At 37.5% G+C, this 25830-nt stretch overlaps 2 protein-coding genes across 6 annotated transcripts in view; one reads left to right on the top strand and one right to left on the bottom strand.

Annotated features, from left to right (window-relative positions):
* The first annotated feature begins 12513 nt into the window (after window positions 1-12513).
* On the top strand, window positions 12514-20112 carry LOC118928360 (BEN domain-containing protein 6-like). Its single transcript, XM_036917446.2, has 2 exons — window positions 12514-14540; window positions 19837-20112. The coding sequence occupies exons 1-2, from the start codon at window positions 14421-14423 to the stop codon at window positions 20023-20025; spliced, it is 309 nt and encodes a 102-aa protein (XP_036773341.2). The 5' UTR covers window positions 12514-14420; the 3' UTR covers window positions 20026-20112.
* The window catches only part of LOC118928364 (unconventional myosin-VI-like), a 72448-nt gene continuing 66591 nt past the window's right edge, over window positions 19974-25830 (bottom strand). For 2 of the 5 annotated variants that reach the window (XR_008994393.1, XM_036917451.2), the window contains one exon: window positions 19974-21362. Coding sequence is in view for 3 of the 5 variants with exons in the window: in XM_036917451.2 (XP_036773346.2) it covers window positions 21327-21362 (36 nt within the window). In the remaining 2 variants the exon portion in view is untranslated. The other 3 variants (XM_036917453.2, XM_036917454.2, XR_008994394.1) reach the window with 2 other exon arrangements.

Here is a 25830-nt window from a genome sequence, read left to right as displayed (position 1 = left end):
TGAATGGTCTAATGTCACAATTATCGAAATTGGAAAAAGAAGAACAGATGAGGCCTAAGGTCAGCAGAAGGAGGGACATAATAAAGATCAGAGAAGAAATAAATAAAATTGAGAATAAAACAATAGCAAAAATCAATGAAACCAAGAGCTGGTTCTTCGAGAAAATAAACAAAATAGATAAGCCTCTAGCCAGACTTATTAAGAAGAAAAGAGAGTCAACACAAATCAACAGTATCAGAAACGAGAAAGGAAAAATCACGACGGACCCCACGGAAATGCAAAGAATTATTGGAGAATACTATGAAAACCTATATGCTAACAAGCTGGGAAACCTAGGAGAAATGGAAAACTTCCTAGAAAAATACAACCTTCCAAGATTGACCCAGGAAGAAACAGAAAATCTAAACAGACCAATTACCAGCAACGAAATTGAAGCGGTAATCAAAAAACTACCAAAGAACAAAACCCCCGGGCCAGATGGATTTACCTCGGAATTTTATCAGACATACAGGGAAGACATAATACCCATTCTCCTTAAAGTTTTCCAAAAAATAGAGGAGGAGGGGATACTCCCAAACTCACTCTATGAAGCTAACATCACCCTAATACCAAAACCAGGCAAAGACACCACCAAAAAAGAAAACTACAGACCAATATCCCTGATGAATGTAGATGCAAAAATACTCAACAAAATATTAGCAAACCGAATTCAAAAATACATCAAAAGGATCATACACCATGACCAACTGGGATTCATCCCAGGGATGCAAGGATGGTACAACATTCGAAAGTCCATCAACATCATCCACCACATCAACAAAAAGAAAGACAAAAACCACATGATCATCTCCATAGATGCTGAAAAAGCATTTGACAAAGTTCAACATCCATTCATGTTAAAAACTCTCAGCAAAATGGGAATAGAGGGCAAGTACCACAACATAATAAAGGCCATCTATGATAAACCCACAGCCAACATTATATTGAACAGCGAGAAGCTGAAAGCATTTCCGCTGAGATCGGGAACTAGACAGGGATGCCCACTCTCCCCACTGTTATTTAACATAGTACTGGAGGTCCTAGCCACGGCAATCAGACAAAACAAAGAAATACAAGGAATCCAGATTGGTAAAGAAGAAGTTAAACTGTCACTATTTGCAGATGACATGATACTGTACATAAAAAACCCTAAAGACTCCACCCCAAAACTACTAGAACTGATATCGGAATACAGCAAAGTTGCAGGATACAAAATCAACACACAGAAATCTGTGGCTTTCCTATATACTAACAATGAACCAACAGAAAGAGAAATCAGGAAAACAACTCCATTCACAATTGCATCCAAAAAAATAAAATACCTAGGAATAAACCTAACCAAAGAAGTGAAAGACTTATACTCTGAAAACTACAAGTCACTCTTAAGAGAAATTAAAGGGGACACTAACAGATGGAAACTCATCCCATGCTCATGGCTAGGAAGAATTAATATCGTTAAAATGGCCATCCTGCCCAAAGCAATATACAGATTTGATGCAATCCCTATGAAACTACCAGCAACATTCTTCAATGAACTGGAACAAATAATTCAAAAATTCATATGGAAACACCAAAGACCCCGAATAGCCAAAGCAATCCTGAGAAAGAAGAATAAAGTAGGGGGGATCTCACTCCCCAACTTCAAGCTCTACTATAAAGCCATAGTAATCAAGACAATTTGGTACTGGCACAAGAGCAGAGCCACAGACCAATGGAACAGACTAGAGAATCCAGACATTAACCCAGACATATATGGTCAATTAATATTTGATAAAGGAGTCATGGACATACAATGGCGAAATGACAGTCTCTTCAACAGGTGGTGCTGGCAAAACTGGACAGCTACATGTAGGAGAATGAAACTGGACCATTGTCTAACCCCATATACAAAAGTAAACTCAAAATGGATCAAAGACCTGAATGTAAGCCATGATACCATTAAACTCTTGGAAGAAAACATAGGCAAAAACCTCTTAGACATAAACATGAGTGACCTCTTCTTGAACATATCTCCCCGGGCAAGGAAAACAACAGCAAAAGTGAGTAAGTGGGACTATATTAAGCTGAAAAGCTTCTGTACAGCAAAAGACACCATCAATAGAACAAGAAGGATCCCTACAGTATGGGAGAATATATATTTGAAAATGACACATCCGATAAAGGCTTGACGTCCAGAATATATAAGGAGCTCACATGCCTCAACAAACAAAAAACAAATAACCCAATTAAAAAATGGGCAGAGGAACTGAACAGACAGTTCTCCAAAAAAGAAATACAGATGGCCAACAGACACATGAAAAGATGCTCCACATCGCTAATTATCAGAGAAATGCAAATTAAAACTACAATGAGGTATCACCTCACACCAGTAAGGATGGCTGCCATCCAAAAGACAAACAACAACAAATGTTGGCGAGGCTGTGGAGAAAGGGGAACCCTCCTACACTGCTGGTGGGAATGTAAGTTAGTTCAACCATTGTGGAAAGCAGTATGGAGGTACATCAAAATGCTCAAAACAGACTTACCATTTGACCCAGGAATTCCACTCCTAGGAATTTACCCTAAGAACACAGCAATCAAGTTTGAGAAAGACAGATGCACCCCTATGTTTATCGCAGCACTATTTACAATAGCCAAGAATTGGAAGCAACCTAAATGTCCATCGATAGATGAATGGATAAAGATGAAGTGGTACATATACACAATGGAATACTACTCAGCCATAAGAAAAGGGCAAATCCAATCATTTGCAGCAACATGGATGGAGCTGGAGGGTATTATGCTCAGTGAAACAAGCCAAGCGGAGAAAGAGAAATACCAAATGATTTCACTCATCTGTGGAGTATAAGAACAAAGGAAAAACTGAAGGAACAAAACAGCAGCAGAATCACAGAACTCAAGAATGGACTAACAGGTACCAAAGGGAAAGGGACTGGGGAGGATGGGTGGGTAGGGAGGGATAAGGGGGGGAGAAGTAGGGGGGTATTAAGATTAACATGCATGGGGGTGTGGGAGAAAGGGGAGGGCTGTACAACACAGAGAAGGCAAGTAGTGATTCTACAACATTTTGCTATGCTGATGGACAGTGACTGTAAAGGGGTTTATAGGGGAGACCTGGTATAGGGGAGAGCCTAGTAAACATAATATTCGTCATGTAAGTGTAGATTAGTGATACCAAAAACAAAGCAAAAAAAAAAAAAAGGGCAGTTCCTGTGTGGTAACCTCCAACGAGTTCTAACAAGGGTATAAAGGGCATATAAAAGTGTAGGCAAAGGGTCTGTTTGTGTTTATACAGAGGATCAAAGCCTAATTGGGCTACCCCAAAAATGAACTAAGATACGATATGAAAAAGAACTTCCAACATCTGCACTCTCTGGAAGACTCATGCCAGAAGATGATCATCAAAAAACCCCAACAAAGATCCACGCACTGCTACAGCTGTAGATGCACTCATCCCCCCAGTTCCTGGACTTGCCATGGGAATGAGGAAGGAGATATCTAAGCTGGCCTGTGCATACAGTAAAACAACAAATTTGACTGGATCTATACTGTTGGAACTCAACCAAGAATTTGGAGAAGTGCAAATTGTAGCGCTCCAAAGTCTTACAACTACAGACTATTTACTGTTAAAAGAACATAAGGGATGTGACCATTCCCCAGGAATGGGTTGTTTTAATTTGTCTGAGTTCTCTCAGACTGTTCAAGTTCAGTTGGACAATATCCACCATATCATAGATAAGTTTTCACAAATGCCTAAGGTGCCTAACTGGTTTTCTTGGTTTCACTGGAGATGGCTGGTAATTACAGATATGCTTTGGTTATGTAACTATACTCCTATTATGTTAATGTGTGTGCGCAATTTAAGTAGTAGCCTAAAACCTATACATGCTGAAGTTACTCTACAAGAAGATATGTCAAAGAAATAATCAATCTTCCCATGTTTTCTTCTGCCTGCTACTTCTATAGCTTTTCTTCTTCCTTCCTAATTACAACCCTTAAATAGAATTCGTGCCTCATATCAAATTTACCGAGTATCATAATTCTTCCAAGTGGTAAAGATACCTCAAGACAAATGCTGGGCATAGAAGCCACAGGGCATAAATATGCAAAGAACTAAAAAGCTAACCTTTTCAAACAATAAGGCTTCCCTCTCACTTACCAACTTCACATTTCCCTGTATGTCCCCGGAAGATGACTGGTTAGCCAGAGACGGGTAAGATTCCTCAAGGGAGGAACAACCTAAGACAGGCACAGTCACAGGGGGGCCATCAGGTGAGAAATTGGGGATCAACAGAGGTGAGGCTTAGAACCTCACCCCCCCTGTTCTGAGAGAAATCTTCTGCATACGTGGATGTTTTATTGCCCTGGTCTAGCTTGGATTAACACATAGTCTACAGGCACACACCTGATCATCTACATTTGCTCTCTTACAACACTAAACTATGTTTTCTACCTTTATCTTGTATCTACCTACCACTTCAGCATTTTATTAAAAATAATAATAATAAAGAGAGAAATGTGGTATCCACATATAAATCAAGTATAAAAACCAAATGAGTATTCATATTTGAACTGACTGTTTAGAGTTCATAATGCATGAGCAAAACCGAAAGTTTCTGTGATGACTGCCCTTGTACTGTTCACCATGTAACTTATTCATTATGTAAGAATTTGTTCTCCATGTAAGAACTTGTTTGTTATGCCTCAGAAGATTGGAGACTGACGAAAATTAGGCTTGGGGTGGATTAATGATTGTGTATTGAGCATTGACTCCCCTATACAGAATTTTATTGTCGTTAACAACCATTTGATCAATAAATATGAGAGATGCCCTCACAAAAAAAAAAAAAAAAAAAAGGACAGACTTCCAATGGTAAAATAAATAAGTAACCGGGATGTAATGTATAGCATAAGGAATATAGTCAAGATATTGTAACAGCTTGGTAGGGTGATAGCTGGAGCCTAGAATTATGTATATAAATGTTCTACCACTGTGTTGTACACTTGAAACTAATGTAATGTAATACTGTGCGTCAACTACCCTTCAATAAAAAATAATTATTTAAAAAAAAAAAAAAAAAAAGAAAATTATTGGTAGTAGGTGAGGAGGCAAGCTACGTAAGATGATTTATTAGGTAAATTATCTGCAGTGCGTGACTCAGTACATTATGTTTAGACCTAAACTTCTGAAACTATAAAAGTACAAAATTAATAGAGATATTGGTAGATGGTAACCACTTTATATTAATATGTCATATTAATATAGGGTATAATGGGGCAGATATTTCAAAGAGAAATTAGCTTGTCCTTGCATGTTATAGTTGATAAGATAAATTATTGGAAAGTTGATTCATTCCTCATTTTTATTTATACACACTGATTCTTGCATCAGAATTATCACATTTTGTGAATTTTAAAAATTGGCCTGAACTTACGAATGTTATACAATATGATTACTTAGAGCAAAAAGCATAATGATCTCACCTTGCCCTCAACTTTCAAAATGAATAGAATGTTCTACATTAATCGAGAAAATGTGAAGTGGAAGATGATTTACATGATGTATAGTTATCTTAAAAATAGAACTTTAATTGATTCTTACTCTTCTTTAGGCTTAACTCTGCATCTGTGTTTCTGACAAATGGGGAAAAGGCACATAAATATCAAGAGCTGGGGGTGGGGGGAACAAGTAGTAACAGAACAGTAGCCAAGGAGAAAATATTCACAAAAACTGCTATTTCTGAGAAATGATTCTGGCTGCCCTTGAACCGTAGGAAAACTTGCCGAGTCCCTCTGAGTTTTGCATATACTTTTCTCGTGCAAACTTTCAGACAGCTCCACACATGACATAGACAATAGGGGACATTGTGGAGCAGATGAAGATTATCTCCCACTGTTCCCAGCCTCTGCTTTCTGTGCTGTTACCTCTCTGCTGTAGAAGTCTTCTTCCTGAACACATCTAAATGAAAGTAAGCCAGTCACACTGCCTAATTACAGTGAAGACAGAGGCTGAGTCATTTAGCACCTGGCTTTCTTGCCAGCTCAGGAGCACCATAAAGAGTGTAGTAAGATGATGAAGATAACGTGTGGCTGGTCTCTTAGTCCATTCAGGCTACTATAACAAAACACCTGAGACTGAATACCCTACAAACAACAGAAATTTACTTCTTACGGTTCTGGAGGCTAAAAGTCCACGGTCAGGGTGGCAACATGATTGGATTGTGGTGAAGGCCCTTTTCTGGGCTGCAGACTGCCCACTTCTCTTTGTCCTCACATGGCCAAAGGGGCTAAGGATCTCTCTGAAGCCTGTTCTTTGAGAGCACTAACCCCATCCATGAGGTCCGTCCCATCATTATCTAATTACCTCCCCAAGGATCCCCCACCTAATACCCGCACTTTTGATGGTCAGGATTTCAGCATATGATTTTGGGGGAGGGGAGAACCCATTCCAATTTCCAGGTACAGGGAAGCTGGGGGGAATAGTGCTCTATCTCAGGGCTAGTCAAAATGGAAATGCTACCAGCCCTAGACTCAAATGGAGAGGAAAGGAAGTGGGTATTTTCAACCTGAAAGGAGAGGGTCATATAGATAAGGCTACTGTGAAAATCTGAGGCAACCCTACAGGAGAGGAAGGAGGAGGATAAATTCTCTTAACTCACTGTCCTCCCTCTCTCTGATCTGCTTGTACACTGCATTGGCTGAACCCAATGGGAAGAGGGCAAGGGAGCCCAAATAGCCAACCTGCAGGCTTAGGGAGCAGAGTAGAGATGGCTGAAGAAGGGATCTGGAGGGGCAAAGGGAAGATCTGCAGCCCTCGGTCTGAGCAGGACTACAGAAATAAGAAACTCTGGGTGAGCAAGTCGACTTTAGTCTTTGTACGAAATGAGACCATAACTAAAGTTTTATTGGAACACACTCATACTTGTGTGTTTACATACTGCTTATGGCTACTTTTGGGCTCTGAGGGCAGAGTTGAGTAGCTCTGACAGAGACTATATGAGACAATCTCCTCACTTTGTACTGCTGCTCATTGCACCACAAATCACAGTAATTCAGTTATAATAACTTGGCAGTGTTGTAGTGTTATGCATATTGTAATGCTATGGCATTTTATTTATTTTTTACTACCAGTGCATGCCAATTATGTCAAAACAAGAAAAAAGGAAAGAAAACTGGACTTCGAGATTTTAAAGCAGAGACTGTTATCAAATTAGATGGCAAAGCATTGTGTTTATTATAGTGACACTATAGCCGTGTTAAAAGCACATGATATCTGTCAACATTACTAAACTAAGCACTCATCACAATATTCCCAACTCAGGACAGCAACAGTCAGAAAATCTAGAAAGTTTGAAATGAAATATCTCATCACAGCAGAATTTCTACACAAAAATAAAAAATGAAGATGAGTCTGCAACCAAAATAAATTTCCCAGTGGTTCATATGTTAGCCAAGCAAGGAAAGCCATTTACCAATAGTGGGTTAATTAAAGAAAGCTTGATTGAAGTAGCTGAGGACATGTGCCCAGAAAAACATAAACTTACTTAAGACTATTAGCCTTTCAGCAAAAACAGTTCCCTAAAGAATCAAGGACATTGGGAGCAACATAATAATCAATTAAAAAACAAGGCAAATGAGTTTGAGTTTTTCTTGGCTCTTGATGAGTCAACAGATGTTATTGATACTGCTCGGTTGTTCTTGTTTATTTGGGAAATAATTGCTGAGTTTAGAGTGACTGACAAATTCGACTCTCTAAGTAGTCTGTGAAAAAACTACGGGAGACAATACTTTCACAGAAGTTGAGAAAATAATTCAGATCAACCTGAGGTGGAATGTACTAAGATGTGTTATAATTTATGGTGGTAAAAATGTGTGTGGAGCAGGAAAAGTATTAGTTGGGCAAATTTACAAAGCCTGTGAAAATACAATGTTTTTAAAGCCTATAGTTATTAATTTGACTATTTGTCAACAGGTACTTTGCAGAAAATATTTGGAACAGTTATATATGATTTATTGTTTTTTCCCAGCTGTGCCTTTCATTAACTATGTAATCATGGGGAAGTTAAATTAGCCTCCTAAGGTTGTTACATATATATGGTTTTAAAAATACCTTTATTGAAATATTAGTCGCACACCATGCAATTCGCCATTTGAAGTATACAATTCAATGTGTGTGCACTTTTCTTTTTTGTATATTCACAGGGCTGTGTAACAATTACTAACATTTTTTTAGTAAAATTCAATTTTTAAAAACATTTTTCTCCCTTCTACAAGAAACACTTTATCCATTCATCCCCCACTCTCACTCCTCCACCAATCTCTCATCCCTAAGAAACCACTAATGTATTTTGTCTCTATAAACTTGACCATTCCTGACATTTCATATAAATGGTTATCATGCAATGTGTAGTCTTTTGTGACTGGTGTCTTCCACTCAGCATAATGTTTCCAAGGCTCATTTATGTGTTAACATGCATCAGCATTTAATTTCTTCTTATTGCTGAGTAACATTTCATTGACAGAATACACTACACTTTATCTCTTCATAAGTTGATAGACATTTGGGTTTTTCTACTTTTTAACTATCATGAAAAATATTACTATGAACATTTGTGTATAAGTTTTTGTGCAGATGCATGTTTTTATTTCTCTTGCATAAATTGATGTAGGAGTAGAATTGATATGTCATTTGGTGACTTAATGTTTAATTTTTTAGGGAACTGCCAAACTGCCGAACCATTTTACAATCCTACCAGCAATGTATAAGGGTTCAAATATCTGCACATATTTACCGAGACCTGTTACTTTCTATTTTTTTATTATAGACATCTTTGTGGACATCAAGTGTCCTCTCATCATAGTTCTATGTGCATTTCTGTAATGATTAATGATATTGAGCAACTATTCATGTGCTTATCATCTATTTGTATATCTTCTTTAGACTAATGTCTGCTTAAATCCTTTGCTTATTTTAAAAATTGGATTATTGTCCTTTTTATTATTTCATTGTGAGAGTTCTTTATATATCCTATATACAAGTCCTTTATGAGACCTGTTTTCAAATATTTTCCATTGTGTGGTTGTCTTTTTACCTCCTTGATGATCTCATTTGTGAAAATAATGTTTTTGTTTTCATATCTATAAAATCATTGCCTAACCCAAGATCACCAAATTTACTCCCTTGTTTTCTTCTAAGAGTTTATAGTTTTACTTCTTACATTTAGGTCTATGATCTAAATGTACATTTTTTCTTGTTAATTTGTGTGTATTGTGTAAATAGGATTCATTCTTTTGCATATTCATTCTTTTGGATTGGCCAGCACTATTTGTTGCAAAGACTCTTCCTTGCTCATTTAATTCTCAGCATCCTTGTAAAAAGTCAATTGATCATAGATGCATATTCCTGGACTTTCACTTCTATTTCAATGACTTATATGTCTATCCTGATATCAGCACATTGTCTTAATTACTGTAGCTTTGTGTTAAAATTTGAAGTTGGGACGTGTGAGTCGTCCACATTTCTTCTTTTTTCAAGATGATCTTGGCCACTCTAAATCCCTTGTATTTCCATATAAATTTTAAGGTCACTTTGGTAACTTCTGAAAATATTATGTAGAAATGAAACAATAAAATAGTGTCTATGGTAAACTTCATTTTTGTGGACTTGACCTCATCAGTTCTATACATTTTTTCAAAAAATAGAAGTCAAGTATTCTAACTTGTCCTGCTATACAGCATTTCAATAACTTAGCAGTAGTGAAGTTTTGCTGCAAATGTTTGAGCTCAGAGCCAAGACTGAAATTTTTGTGAATGAGAACTGCCTTCAAGTGCTCTTATGGAACACTGAATGACTAATAGAAATTAGCTTTCACTGCACATTTGATAATGTTTCTTAATGAATTCATTAATAAATTACAAGACAAAAAGTACTTATATGCAAAACTTATACTGAGATAAAGGCATTTCAGCAAGTAATGTGTGACTCATAAGTGAATGTCAAGTTGCATTATACACTTCCACCACTGTCATAAGTTGAAACAAATGAGATGTTCATCCCCACATAGATTTGCGCTAGATATATTTTTCTTTTTTCTTTTTTGGATATATTTTCTTATTGACATATAGCTGATAAACAATATTAACTTCACTTCAAGTATACAAAAGAGTGATTGAGCAGTTATATACATTATTAAATCCTCACCCCAACCAGTGTAATTACTGTCAACATAAAAAGATATCATAGAAGTACTGACCATATTCTCTATGCTGGAATTTTATCCCTGTGACTATTTTATATTATGACTGAGATTCTGTCCCTCTTTATCCCTTTCACCCATTTCATCCACCCACCCCAAGCCCTCCACAATGGTATCAGCCTCTTCTCAATGTCTATGAGTCTATTGCTGTTTTGTTTGTTTAGTTTTTAGATGCCACATATAAAATGAAATCATATGGTATTTTTCTTTCTCCACCTGGCTCATTTCACTGATCATAATACCCTCCAGCTCCATCCATGTTGTTGTAAATGGCAGGATTTCTTTCTTTTTTGTGGCTGAACATTCCATTGTGTATATGTTCCACCTCTTTATCCAGTCATCCACTGATGGACACTTTGGCTGTTTCCATATCTTGACTATTGTAAATAATATGGCAATAAACATAGGAGTGCATATGTCTTTTCAAATCAGGGATTTTGTTTTCTATAGGTAAATTCTTAGGTGAGGAGTTAATGAGTCTAATGGTATTTCCATTTTTAGTTTTTGAAGAATCTCCATACTTCTTTCCATAGTGGCTGCACCAATTTATATTCCCATCAACAGTGTAAGAGGGTTACCTTTTCTCCACATCTCTGCCAATACTTGTTATTTCTTGTCTTTTCAATAGTGACCATTCAGACTGGTGTGAGGTGACACCTCACTGTAGTTTTTTTTTTTATTAAGGCATTATTGATATACACTCTTAGGAAGGTTTTACATGATTAAAGAATGTGATTACTACATTCACCCATGTTATTGTGAACCCCCATGCCCCATTGCAGTCACTGCCCAACAGTATAGTAAGATGCCACAGAGTCACTATTTGCCTTCTCTGTGCGACCCTGCCTTCCCCATGATCCCCCCAACACCATGTGTGCCAATCATAATACCCCTTAATCCCCTTCTCCCTCCCTCCCTACCTGCCCTCTCCCAGCCCTCCCCTTTGGTAACCCTTAGTCCCTTCTTGGAGTCTGTGAGTCTACTGCTGTTTTGTTCCTTCCATTTTGCTTTGTTGTTATATTCCACAAATGAGGGAAATCATTTGGTACTTGTCTTTCTCTCCTTGGCTTATTTCACTGAGCGAAATATCCTCCAGCTCCATCCATGTTGTTGCAAATAGTAGGATTTGTTCTTTTCTTATGGCTGAATAGTATTCCATTGTGTATATGTATCACATGTTCTTAATCCATTCATCTACTGATGGACACTTAGGTTGCTTCCATATCTTGGCTATTGTAAATAATGCTGCAATAAACATAAGAGTGCATATGTCTTTTTGAATCTGAGAAATTATATTCTTTGGGTAAATTCCTAGGAGTAGAATTCCCTGGTCAAATGGCATTTCTATTTTTAGTTTTTTAAGGAACCTCCATATTGCTTCCCACAATGGTTGAACTAGTTTACATTCCCACCAGCAGTGTAGGAGGGTTCCCCTTTCTCCATATCCTCACCAGCATTTGTTGTTCTTCTCACTGTGGTTTTGGTTTGTATTTTCCTAATGAATATCAATGTGGAGCACCTTTTCATGTGCCTGTTGGCCATCTGTATTTCTTCTTTGGAAAAATGTCTGTTCAGTTCCTCTGCCATTTTTTAATTGGATTATTTGTATTTTGGGTTTTGAGGAGTTTACGAGTTCTTTATATATTTTGGATGTTAACCCCTTATCAGAAAAATCATTTATGAATATATTCTCCCATACTGTAAGCTGCCTTTTTGTTTTCTTGATGGTGTCCTTTCCCATATAGAGGCTTTTTAGTTTGATGTAATTACACTTGTTTATTTTTGCTTTTGTTTTCCTAGCCCAGGGAGGTGTATCCAGAATAAAATTACTAATGTTTATGTTCAAGAGATTTTTGCCTATGTTTTCCTCTAAAAGTTTTACGGTTTCATGTCTTATATTTAGGTCTTTAATCCATTTCATCTTTACTTTGTGTATGGTGTTAGACCGTATGCACTGGATATATTTTTGAAGTTCAAATTACAGTTCCAACATTGTCTTTCAGACTTCAATGCAAATACAAAGGAAATTTCCATATTTCTAAGTACATTTAACCATGCAACTGAGGAGCTTCTACAAAAGCTTAATTGGAAGTAATTAATCTGCAATGTGATAGTACAATATCAAAGAGTTTAATAGAAGGCTACAAGAGTCTACTAAGGGAGAATATGTCCAGTTAAAATTATGATCTAGTGTTGGGAGACATGGACTTCCCTGGTTATGGCTGTAGAGTATTGTGAGCATACTTAATAAAACCACGGAACATACACTTAAAATGGTGAATCTTGTATTATACGAATTTTATCTCAGTTAAGAAAATTACAAGCTTATGTATTAATATCAGCATATGGCTGTACATCAGTGTGAAACACATTTCCAAAGATGAATATGTAAAATCTCATCTAGGTCAGCATTAACTAATGAGCAATTGCAATTGCTTTTGATGGTAGGGAACACTTTAAACCCAAACTAAACAAGAGGTTAGTTTTTTTTTTAAACTCCATTCTCTTTAGTAGACCTGTCTTACAAAAAGTTATTCTCAATTATTGTTTGTATATTTTCAATTTTATGAATAAAAATTATGTAAAAATTAATATTCTCTCTTGCTAGATAAGTACCTACATAGTATCCTCAACTGTGTTTCTCTCCCTGCAAACCCTAAAATATTTCCTATGTGACCCTTTACAGAAAATGTTTGTTGACCTTGCTCTGGGTAAATAAATTAATGATATTTGCTAGGAGTAGAATTTTTATTTATGGAATGCTCTCAATTGTATATGTCTGATTTAGGATTGCTTATGGCAAGCCTGGAATCTTTGGATTTATAACTCCCTAGAAAATGTCATGCAAGCGATACAACTCTGAGGTATTAAATGGAGCTGTGTCACAACTTAAACATTCCCCCCTGTGTGAAGTGACCCTCAAACCTCAGAGGTCTCACCTATTATTCCAGACCACAGAGGACCTATAAGGTGTAAGAAGGAAGGACCTACAAAGCCTGCAGGACGCCCTACACCTCTCCCTACTTTGCCTGTGCCTCCTGGCTGCTTGTATCTTTGAAATTATTAATGAAGTTTGATATTAACTAAATCTCTGATTTCTATGAGTCAGATATGACAATCCAGAGCCATGTGTCATACAAGCAATTTCAGCAACACCATCCCAAATATTATTTTATGAGTGGATTAGAGAATATGAACCTCTCTTAAAATAGGTAAAAGAACCATGTTTTCTAAAAGAAATACTTCGTGTAATTTAGTAAGGACATATGTTACATTCTGCTTAACAGTCCACATATTTCTTTATACTCAGTCCTTTCTGTAAAGTTTTATATTATTTATAATTAAAAGTCTTTTCATGAAAAAAACATTATGCAAGTAATAAGGATGCTAAAACCATAGCAAAGGTAAATTTCAACCCTATTTTACCTAAGAATTATCATCTGCTTTATCAATTTTGAAAACTGATTATCCCTTAAAAGTTTTATGAAATGTATTGTTGCCTTGGAGACAGTTTTACCCATTCTTTGTGGTGCAATTCTTAAATTTACTTCCATCTCAAAACATGAGAGTTTTCAGAGAAAAACAAAACAAACTTTTAAGTAATTCTTATTGACCTCCCTTTGGAATATTTTGATCCCAATTAGATCTGCTATTATTAATGTATTTTTTCCTAAAGATACATAACTTCAGTACTCTGAAGTAGTTTGCATTAATTTATAATGTTCCCACCTTTTTCTTCAGACTCCTTATAACTGATTGACAAGAAAAACTTGTAAAAATGGAAAAAGTTTACACTATTGAACTGTAAATGACAGTTCACTGCATGTCACATCATGGAAACTTGATATCTTCATGGTGGTGGAATTGAAAGACTGAAATCAAATGAAAATGTGTACTAAAGTGGTTAGTGGGAGAAAGTATGATAAGACACATTTACTAAAAGTGGTTAAGTTTATTTGAGTGGCTAGTGCTATTATGAAACTTATGTTTGTATTATGTACATACTTTTTATTTTTGCTTTTAAGGAAAAACATTAACTTTTGGGCTATGTCCAGAATAGCATCAGCTACATGGTTATTCCCTCATCCTACAATTTCAGAAAACCTTTGATAACTAATTGAGAAAATGCAGAAGATCTTGCAAACAGATGAAATTACCAATACCCAAGCTCTTAGAAAAGGAAAGGGGAAAAGAACAGACACAATGGATTCAGAGAATGCAAACAGTGACATGGACAAAAGACAGGTTAGTGTTCTGTTTTGTGATAAAATTTTGTGATCTAGCTCTTGCATAATTCCATGATTACTTTCCTAATTTATTAGTACTTTCTCTTCTTCTATTAACTTATTCTTCTCTTTAATTCTTTATTCAGCTGAGGGAATAAAAGTTCATGTTCATGTTCTCTTTTCAATGTTGAACAAGTTGAGTTAGAAAGATACTCAAAGACATTTTACCTGCTTCTGTTTAAGTATGACCAATGATGCCATTGTTCAAACTTTCCTTGATATTCTGAGAAATTAAAGATCTGACAGCAAACTGTCAGAAAATGTTTTCCCTCAAAAAAAAAAAAAAAACACTGGAGAAATTGGAATACCTCTTCTCTAAGATTTACTGCTTGCTTTTTTAAAAAAATTATTCCACTTGGTGACCCATCATCATCACTGTTTTGGGCAGGGGCCTTTTCCTATTTTTTTTTAAATGTATTTATTCCTTTTAATCTGAATTTCCCATCCCATTCTTCTATGCTTTGGACAAGTTGTCAATATGTTTTTTCTGTATCTTTTTACTTGTGTGTCTTTGTAATACATGTATTGTTTTATGTGCATATATTCTAATTTTTAAAATACACACTATGTATTCACGTGGCTTAAAATATTTTTTAGTCTTCTGGGGATGGTGTCTAGAGACATTCAGAATGGTGCATATGACATACCATCATTGGCTGTCCGGTAATACAGCCACTAACAAAACTAGGCTGTCCTCACCCTAATAGAATTACTTACCTTTATACCCAGAAGGTTGGGAAGGCACCAAAATCCGCACGTGGCATGTGCCTGGGCCAACTTCGAGCAATTTGTGCTGTGACCTAAAGTTCTTATGACATTGTCTAAAATAAAAATAACATGTCAGCAGGGTCTATGGTGGTTCCATGTGTGCTAAATGTGTCTGCGATAGGACAAGAGAGCTTTTCTGAAAGAGGAGCAGAAAATTGTGACAGTATTTAAGGCACAAGTACAGAGTCGGAAATCTAAAATAAAGCTTTCTTGAATAATCAAAAAATAAAAAAACTATACATATATATTTTTTTAAGTAAGTGATGAAAACTCTCCTTCACATCCCCGGCTCCCATTTACCCTTCCCACCTCCCACCCCCCAAATACAGGTAACCACATTTACTGCTTTCTTGTTTATCCTGCCAGGTCTTTCTTTATTCAAATTAAGCAAATATTCTTATCCCCTCTTTTGCACAAAATATAACTGACAAGATATGCTGCTTTCTGCTTTGCTTTTCTACTTAATATATTCTGGAGATCTTTCCACTAGTATATGAAGAAATTTCTTTTATTAGAGCTCCATATTATTCCACTATGTCTATGTACCATTATTTATTTAACCAGTCCCCCATGATGTGTGTGGCTTGTTTCCACTCTTTTCCTTTTTACAAATCATGCTGCACTGTACAACCTTATGGATACATCATTTAGTAGGACACTGGGATCATAGTACACACCTTAATCTACTTCTGGTTTTTTTAATCAGCACTGTTTTTAACATCTATCTTGCTATTATACATCTAATTCATTGTGTATAACTATTGCATAGCACCATATTTTATTTATCCTTTCTTCCAAAGATGAAGACCTAGATTGCCTCTAGTATCTTGTTACTGGAAACAATGACAAAATAAATACCTTCATACATGTCCCTTAAAGAAACAGTATGAGAATTTCTCTGGAATAAAGAAACTCTTTTCCCTTTCATATTGAAGGACAGTTTATGGCTTATAAGTTCATTTCTAGTTCATTTAACTAATACTATTAGATTGCTTTCCACATCAGTCTATGTGCCCAGGAACAGTGCATAAGGGGTTCCTGTATTTGTACTTCCCTACCAACACTTGGTGTTTATATCCATATTCCATATTTTTGACAATTGATGGGAGAAAATGACATCCTGTTTCAATTTTCTGGTGCAGGTGTGGGAGGCCCAGTAGTTCCTTGAGGGGCAAAATAGTCACATGACCTTGCAGGCCAGAATTGTGATTTCTTTAGTGATGTAATTTCCTCAAAAACTTAATAGCTTTCCAAACTATTTCTGTTTGGTTCCATTGTAAGTATCTACAGCCAAAATCTTGTTTGGTCATAAAAAAGCCTGAAAACTCTCCTCTTTTATTATGACAAGGCGGTCATATGTGCTCAGCCTCTTTCCTCTGTGACCTGCGGCAGTTTTCTAACGGTCCTATGAAACAAAATCTTGAAGATAACACACCAAATCTGATCCTTACCATTGGGATGGATCTCAGTATCTGGCAGAGAACACCTGAAGAGAAACTCTTGAGAAAGCCTTGAGATCACAGTACTACATCCTACCATTTAGATGGAGAAGTCACTGGCTTTTTCAAACCTTGAAGATTTAACATTACTCGATTCAGTCAATTTAGATTGCAAGCTGCATTCCAAATGCAGATGGAAGGAGACAGCCTCTCATCTCTGCCAGCTGGCTAGCCCTGAGAAGAAGTCGCTGATATGCTCCAGCATTTTTCTTTTTCCACGCTCAGTAAGCACATGGTCTGCCTTCCAAGGTGTTCAAGGTGACAGTTTCACCAAATATGTCACCAAGGTCTAACAAGAGTCAGGGGCTTTCCAGCATGTTGTACCTATGCCCTTTTTGCCCCAAACCTGCCCCAAACCTGACCTCTAAGTAATTCAAACATGTCACGTCCCAACATCTGCATAGTGATGACAGATGTTGCAAAGGCTGTAACAAAGACCCAGATATAACATTGGTTCATACAAGATAGAAGCTTAGTTCCCTTTCACACAACAGCGAGAGCAGTGTAGGGTTGCTATGGCAGTTCCACAATATTGAGGTGCCCCGTACCTTGTTGATCTACCTACCTCCAGGAGAAGACATGAGCGTTCCCGGGAAGGTCATGATCCAGTAGTGGTACAATACACATTGCTTCTTCTACTCAGATTCTATTGGTGGAAACTTAGTCCCACTGAGCTGCATGGGACTCTGGGAAATGTAATCTTCAGCTGGCAGCTACCTTCCCAGCTAAAACCTATCACTGTGAAAGAATGGGAGAACAAATACCTGGAGAAAGCTAACAGTCTCTGCTACTGTCCATTTTTCTATTGTGTTCTTATCTTTTCCTGTTGGATTTCTTAGTCTGTTCCCTTCTGATGGGTTTCCTGTTGATTTGACAAATTCCTCATTTATTGTAGAAATTAGTCTCCTGTGGTTGTAGATTTTGCAAATATCTTTTCCTAATCTGATATTTGTCTATTAACTTTTATCTCTTCCATTGATGCTTACAAATGGATTAGCTTTTGCTTGGTCTCATTTCTTTCTTTCTTGTAGGAACTTGCTAAAAGTAGCAAGAACCTGACCACACATTCTGATTTTTTTCTAATTACACTCCACAAACTATGGTCACAATAGGCATCCTTCAGTTTTTAAAAAAAACTTCCTTTCTATTTTATCAAATCCATCATGTTTTTCTTTAGGATTTATATATCTGAGTATATTAGTTACCCATATATGATAATAGTAATTTTCATTACCATTATATATATTATATATATGTCACATACACACATATATAATAATGAAATATATACTAATACACATTTTTGTGTATAAAATAAGGAGTGAGGTTGAATGTATGCATTACAAACATACAAAAATGTAATTGTATTTTCTATAACTGATCTCATGTGGCTCTCAATTCTCCATCCCTTGCTTGAAAAGAACGTAAAAAAAAGTTTGAACTTGTCCATTCGCAGGGAATTACAGTTAGTGTTCTATTAAAAGTCCCTATGATCTACCAGTATAATTTCAGTCATTTCAGGATTTAAACCTCAATAGATCCTAGATTCTTACCCTCCCCCCAGCTTTCTATTTCTTTTCATGGAAAGTGACTCAAGTTCCCAGTAGTCTTGCCTGTCGTCCCAGCATCTGGGGAGGGTAGCTGGCCTTCTGCTGACGTTCAAACTTCCCTGCCTGGCTTCTAGGTGTCCAACAGTGTTACTGCTGAGACACAGCCAGTAGTCCTAGGTGCTTTGGGAGTTCCATTGGCCCTGGCTGCTGAAGTTTGCCATCTGGCATCCACTGCCATCTTCTACAAGGATCCAGCACCCTGTGGCCTCCCTGTCTATATACTAAATGATTTCTGTTTCCAGTTTCCTTGGCATTTACCTGTTTCCTGACCAGGACAAAGGGACCATTTGGATTCCCTCGCTGCTTTGCATGAGCTCTGGGAAGTCTGGATGCTGTCTCGGTCCATTCATCTAGACACCAATTTTGGTGATTTCTGATCCATGACCCAGCAGGGCACCATATTGTCCTGAGGTTATGCCAAACATGCCTCTTTAGGTTTATAGTTTTTTTAATGCACTGACAAGAGAGGAGAGTCCTGCTGCTCTGGGATTGCCCCTCATTTATCTGGATGTTTCTATGTGTATCCCTACCCCTGTGGTCCATCTCTCTACCCACCAAGGACTGGGGCAGGAGGCACAAAGACCCTTGAATCTGACTTCCTGCCATTCCAGTTCCTTATCCCAAGGCTCCTCCACCTACACCAGCCACCCTTTCCCTTCCTGTGCAGCAGGGAAAAAAAACTTTCTTTTTGTCTTGCCTTTATCTCTTCTACTCCAAAGCTTATTTTTAATAACTTGATACTGCAGGCTTCTAGGTAAGTCTTTATAAATTCCATTCTATGCTCCAATTTTCCAGATTAGTAATTTAAGAGAATTCTTTTCTGTCTCAATACAGCCTGGGTTTTACAACCCAAATGCTGAAGTTTTCAGACTATCGTCCTGCGTTGACCTTAATGGCTATTTTTAAAACTAAAAGGTAAACACGAATGCTGTGTTCTAAGTGAATGTTCTGTCTCCTTTTATCTGATGCAATAAACCCCCAAAACGGCCTCATGACATAGTCTCAGCAGAGAAGCTATGAATGAGGAGTTAGGGGAGAAATGGAGGATAGGCATGAGTTACAAAGGTTCATATGGTGGTCTGGCTGATTGCTATTTTTCACAGAAGTTAGGCAGAAAATCAGATTCCTGATTTCTGTTTTGCAAGAGACGTGTGCATGAAACTTTGATGTCTTCCCTTATTCTGAGCTTCCCCGGATAGCGGAAGACAAAGCTGAGGCTGGATCACCAGTTGGGGCCCAGCTCCTCTCCCGGACCAGGACGTGCCTGGGACAGCCGGAATCTGTAGGTCTGATTAAGCGCCTGCTGTGCACAAAACATGGAATAAACCGTTATGAAGTACTTTGAAACCTCTTTTGTTATGACTTCCTTGTATTCTAGAGAGATCCATATTCAGGAAATGCCTTTTTGCTGGGTGAGAGCTCCAGTGAGGATGAAGAGCCTTTAGCAGAATTGTCAAAGGAGGAATTGTGCACAAAAATAAAATTTCTGAAACAAAAACTCACAAACACCCAGAAAGAAAACAGCCCACTCCGAAAGTCCTTGGTCATGCTTCAAGGTAAACTTTGAGAGCATTGACATTTTTAGATGAAAGGGAAAATACACTATGAGTAAGCAGTGTTGATAATCAGCTGTCAAGAATGAAAAAGAAAATCAGTACCTTAGAGAAAAAATTAAAAATCACATCTTAAAATCTATGATTACACACAGTACAGGAGCACTCTATTGAAGCTTCTAGTTCATTGCTTAGAAAATTTTAGATCATTGCTACAAAATGCCAAATGTTGTATTCATTTAATAATGTTCAACAAATATTTATTGCGGATTTTATATAGGCCACTCACTGTGTGAGGTTTCAGAGAGAAAAGACCAGTAAGACAGAACAAACGTGTTAAGGTGCTCATGATATACTTACCTCATTCCCCTCTACCAGGGAAAGCACTAGAAATGGAGCCTATGGTGATCCATTGGACAATGACTAGAATTAAAGATTCCGTATGTTAAGTTTTAGTTTGGGGTTTGAGAGGAATGCTTTGGGAAAATAATCATGTTCCGTTGAAGGCTTATAAAAGAGAAAGATCGGGCTAAGCAAATTAAAAATCATTTGGCATAATGCCTTTTGGTGGAATCATATCTTGTGTTTAAGTGTTTATTTTTCAAAAATCATGTTTTCCGTTTGTAGTTAAGCACCATGCCCTCTTTTGTACAGCTGAATAGTTGGCAATTCTATCCTATGTTGGACACATTCTGTTGTAAAACAGTAAAAACACAGAACACTTTGAAAATACACCGCTCTGGCTGCCGTGTACAGAATGAGAGTACAAGAGGAACAAGAAAGAAAGTGCAGAAGAACCACTTACAAAAGAAATTGCAGTCACCCAGACTAACGTGATGGCAGCTTTGCCTGGGGCGATGCCTATGGAAAGAAAGACGGTGGTGCCACTATATTTTTAGAGTCAGAAATGACAGAAGACAGAACAAAGTGATGGGCTAGGTCGACAGAGTAATGGCTCATGTGCTTTCCTGAGAATATTTACTAAACTTAAGGTTTCCTGGTTTTAAATAGAAACAGCCACATAGTGAATGAAAGTAATATGTTTTTCCATCAACAAGCCATTATCTCTCTTTCAACTTTATTTTTATAACTTACTGATAGTTTTTCCTGGTGAGATTTTCAAGTAGAGAATTCTCATTTTTATTTAGTCTCTTCCAGAATTTAGAGTAAAATGAAAAGCTAGTTTATAGAATTAGCATAAACTGCTAGTTAAAAGTATTGATGTTGGAGTTACTGCCCTTGGTTTGAGTCACAGCCCTGCCTGCCAGCCGTACAGCTCCGGCCTTAGCACTTCACTGCGCTCTCAGCCCCAGCTTCAACTGCCTCGCAGCGTCCTGTCAGGACCTTGTTGCTGTGAGGATTAAAGGACATCGTTGGAAGAAATGCTTTACCCAGTGCCTCCTACATGATGGTGCTCAGTAATTGTCGTTATTGTTATTGTCTCTCTTTTTATTGACATCAGAACTTGACACATAAACCCCCAAAAAATTATTAGACCAATCTCTGTTATAAATTTAGATGAGAAAACTCTAAATGAAAGAGAGGCAAATCACATACTGTGACCAGTTTCTTCTCTCTCCAGCGCTCACCGGCTGCCGTTCAGTTTCTCCTCCATGCTGACTTCCCGCATCTCCTCCCATATCCTCACTCGCAGTTGATGACTTTGCTTCTTCACTGTGAAATGGGGGATATGCTGGGACTGTCATCTCCTTGCATCCATGCTTATACCCTCCACTTTCTCTTCCGCTCTTACGACCCATCTTCCTACCCAAAGGCAGAATCTCCATCTAGGCATCAGATCCCATCCTCTTTCGCCTAATCCAGTGCAAAGCTCCAGAGATTCTCCCCACTCTCCTGCAAGATGGAATTTTCCTTCTCTAATGAATCGTTTTCATTAGCATCAGACATCCTATTATTCCTACCATTAAAAAAAAAAGTATTTCCGGCCATTTCCTTCTGCACCTTCCACACTATTTCTCTTCTTCGCTTTATAGGAAAACTCCTTAAATAACTTGACTGTACACACTGTGTTCGATTTTTCCCCTTTTAATGTCTCTGGATCCCACTTTAATTACAGCCTTATCATTCCACTGTAACTTCCCTTCTTATGATCCCCAATAACCTTCATATATTAGTTTGCTAGTGACAAAGCACCACATACTAGGTAGCTTAAACAACAGAAATGCTCTTCTAGTTCTAGAGACTAGATTCCAGAGTCACGGTGTCAGCTGGGCCATGCGTGGTCCCTCAAAGGCACTGGGGATGGCCTCTCTCCTAGCATCTGCTTGTGCCTTGGGTCGAGGCAGCATGATACCAACTTTACATGGTGTCTTCCCAGTACGCTTGTCTGTGTCCAAATTTCTCCCTTTTTAAAAGGATCCCAGCAGACTGCATTAGTGTCTACCCAAATGACCTCATTTTAACTTGATTACCTCTGTGAAGACCCCATTTCTAATAAGGTCACATTCTGAGGTACTGGGGTTAGGACTATAACATATCTTTTTGGGAGAACAGAATTCAACCTATAATATTCTGTATTACTAACCTCAATGGTCATTCCTCGATGGTCATCTTAAATGCCCTGTTACCAGCATTTAACACATTTGGCTGTCTCCCCTTCCTTGAAAAAGGTTCTTCATGTGGCTTCTAGAGCGCCACATTCACCAGTTTTCTTCCTGTGCTGATGATCTTTCCTTCTTAGACTAGTTGGCGATTCATTTGATCATCTTACCCTCTAAATATTTGATGATACCCTAGCATGAGTCCCTGGACTTCTTTCCTTTCTATCTGCATTCACTCCATAGCTGATCATATCCAATGGTTTGGTGTTAAAATCCATCAATAAGCTATGATTCTCATATTTACATTCCCAGCCTGGACTTCTCCCTTTAACTCCAGACTCATTGTCCAGCTGTGTACTTGACATGTCAAGGAGGCATCTCAGACTAACATGTCCCAAACCATATTCTTGACCTTTTCCCTCAGCCTGTTTCTCTCTTTCCTCCTCATCTTGGTTAATGCAAACTTCATTGTTCCAGTCTCTCATACCAAAAACCATGACGTTATCTTGTATTTCCTTATTTCCTTCATACCCTGCACTCAGTCTGTTGGCAAATCCTACTGACTTTACCTTCAAAATATTTTTGTAATACAATCGTTTTTACCACCTTCACTACTGCCACTCTGGTCCAAGCCACTGTCTCTCTCACCTAGATTATTAAGGCAGCAGCTTCCTAACTGGTGCCACTATTTCTGCTCTTGCTCCTTGTAGTCTGTTCTCACCACAGCAGCCAGAATGATCCTGTTAAACGGAAGTCAGTTAGTGTCACTCATCTTTTCAAACCCTTCTGTGCATTTCCACCTCACTCTGGATAAAACTAAAGTCATTTTTATGATCTTTGAGTCCTTACATGATCTGGCCACCTCCCTTCCACGTATCCCTGTGGCCTGATTTTCTACTTCTTCCCCCTCCTTTGTGATCCAGTCACACCAGACCACTTGCTTCCCCTTTGAAGATATCAGACATGATCTTACTTCAGTGCCTTTGTACAACCGTTACCTAAGTCCGGAATGTTCTTCCCCCAACTATCCAAATGTTCTACACCCTCATTTACTTCGTCTTCACTCTAAATTCATCTTTTTCCTGACCTCCTCTATATATCTAAAACTTCAACCTCTCTTCCACCGATGTTTTTTTCTTTTTAACTCACCTCCCCTGCTTTGTTTCCTCTTTGGTACTTAAAATTCTGTTTAATCTATTATGTATTTAATATCCTCTGCCCCTTCCATACTCACACACTAGAATGTACTCCTAGAAACCAGGTAGTAAAGTTGTCTATTGGCTGGACTTCCAGCTACAGAAAAGTCGGGCACTGCCAACTGCCACTGCAGTATTCATACACGTATTTATTCACTCAGTAACTATAAGGTCCTATTCTATGTCAGGCACTGTTCTAAATACCTAGGAAAATCCAGTGATGAAACAGACAAACACCCTTGCTCTCATGGAGCTTGCATTCTAGGGGGACAAGATGATCAAAATCCATGAAAAATGTTTTGATTAAATTATATAATATGTTAGCTGGTGATTAGTGCTATGGAAAAAGTAGTAGGATTGAGATTTGATGAAAGGGAGTGTTTTACATTTTAAATAACACGGTCATGGTAGGTCTCCTTGTGAAACTACAGTTAGAAACTAGGAAGATACCAGAAAATTGAGATTTCATGTATAATCCAAATAAGAAAGGGGTCTAAGAAAAGAGCACAGTGTTTATCTTTTGCTCAATAATGTTCCTAATAACTCCTTGAACTAAGAATCAGGGCTTTTTTGCTGTTTGTAAAGCCTACTAAGTAAAATGACAGAATATATATGCCATTGTAGACATTCACAATAGTAAATGTGTGGGTGCAATAAGTGTATGTGTTAAGCATTTGAAACATATCTTATAGACGACAACTGACCAGCATAATAAGTTATAAAAGGAAAAAAGTGATATATCTACTGTATAGAGGATATTAAATTGTCATTATTTATACAGAATTAATGTATACCTAGGAAAAACAAAGCATCAATTGAAAACCCTTATAACTAATGCGATTTTATTAAGGAATCAAAAATCAATTAGGTTTTGCCCAGGTTCATTTAAATATGACACAAAGCTTAAGTTAAATATGTGTGAATTTCCCTCCTATCATGAAATCCCACCAAAAATAACTTGAAATGCATAAAAGCCCAAGGACAAAGGAAACTCAAGAGAAGACCACAGCAGATAAAAGATACAATAAAGTTTCAGAAGCTGAAAAGTAGATGGATGAGTGGTGACTGACTAAATCTGGAGAAATATGAAATCTCAGTGACTGTGATGGACATGGTTAGGGAATAGAGGTAGAGAAATTAAAAAGAGGCTGAATCACACCACAGAATTACAAAAGGCTGAGGAATTGTATCTGTGTAAGGGATTATGGTAGTGCAGGCAGTGTGAAAACTAGGAATCACTGAAAAACCTACATAAATACCCTTTTGGACCACAAAGTCACACATTCTTCCCATGTAACCTGCACCTACCACTCTTTACCACAGCAGAAGATGGAGTTTTTCTCTCAGGAGAGGTTGGACTAGAGCTATGAACTCAGGACACTGGACACAGCTGAGGGAAGGTGTGTGATTACTTGAAGAAATCCTCTAACATAGAATACAGAGATCAAAACAACGAGAAAAATAAGGTCAAAGGAAATAGAGACAATGTAGGGAACAGAAGAAAGTTTCATGAAACAAGAATAGGGTAGTTTAAGAAAGGAATATTCAAAGAACCAGGGAGGGAAATCTGGAAATTTAATAAAATGGAAGTTAAAGTTAAGGAAATCTTGTAAATATTGGAGCAAGAAGACAAAGAAAAGAAAAATAGAGAAGATTAAGAAAAATATAGTCCAAGAGGCTGAATATCCAAAGAAAAGAGATCCAGAGAGAGAGGAGAAATTATTTTAGAAATTAATAATACAAACTTCTAGAACCCGAAAACACAAATTTCTAGATTAAAATATACCACCAAAAGCAAAAAGAATTGTCCAAGGCATAACACTGAGAAATTTTGTAATCCCAGAAGTAAAGAGAATATCCAGAAGTTTTCAGAGAGAAGAGCATATCACATGCTAAAGACTGGAAACCAAAGTGACCCTGGACTTTTCACCAGCAACATGAAAAGCTCCAAGGTAATTAAGGAATGCCTTCGAAATTCTGAAGGGAAATTATTTAAACCTATGCTTCTATACCCAGTGAAATTATCAACCAAATGTGAGAGTAGAATAGTATTTTCATACTT

This window comes from Manis pentadactyla, chromosome 16 (assembly GCF_030020395.1).
Source record: "Manis pentadactyla isolate mManPen7 chromosome 16, mManPen7.hap1, whole genome shotgun sequence".
Taxonomy (NCBI): Eukaryota; Metazoa; Chordata; class Mammalia; order Pholidota; family Manidae; genus Manis; species Manis pentadactyla.
Note: the sequence above shows the minus strand (reverse complement) of the source record. Positions and strands in the feature narration are given on the sequence as shown.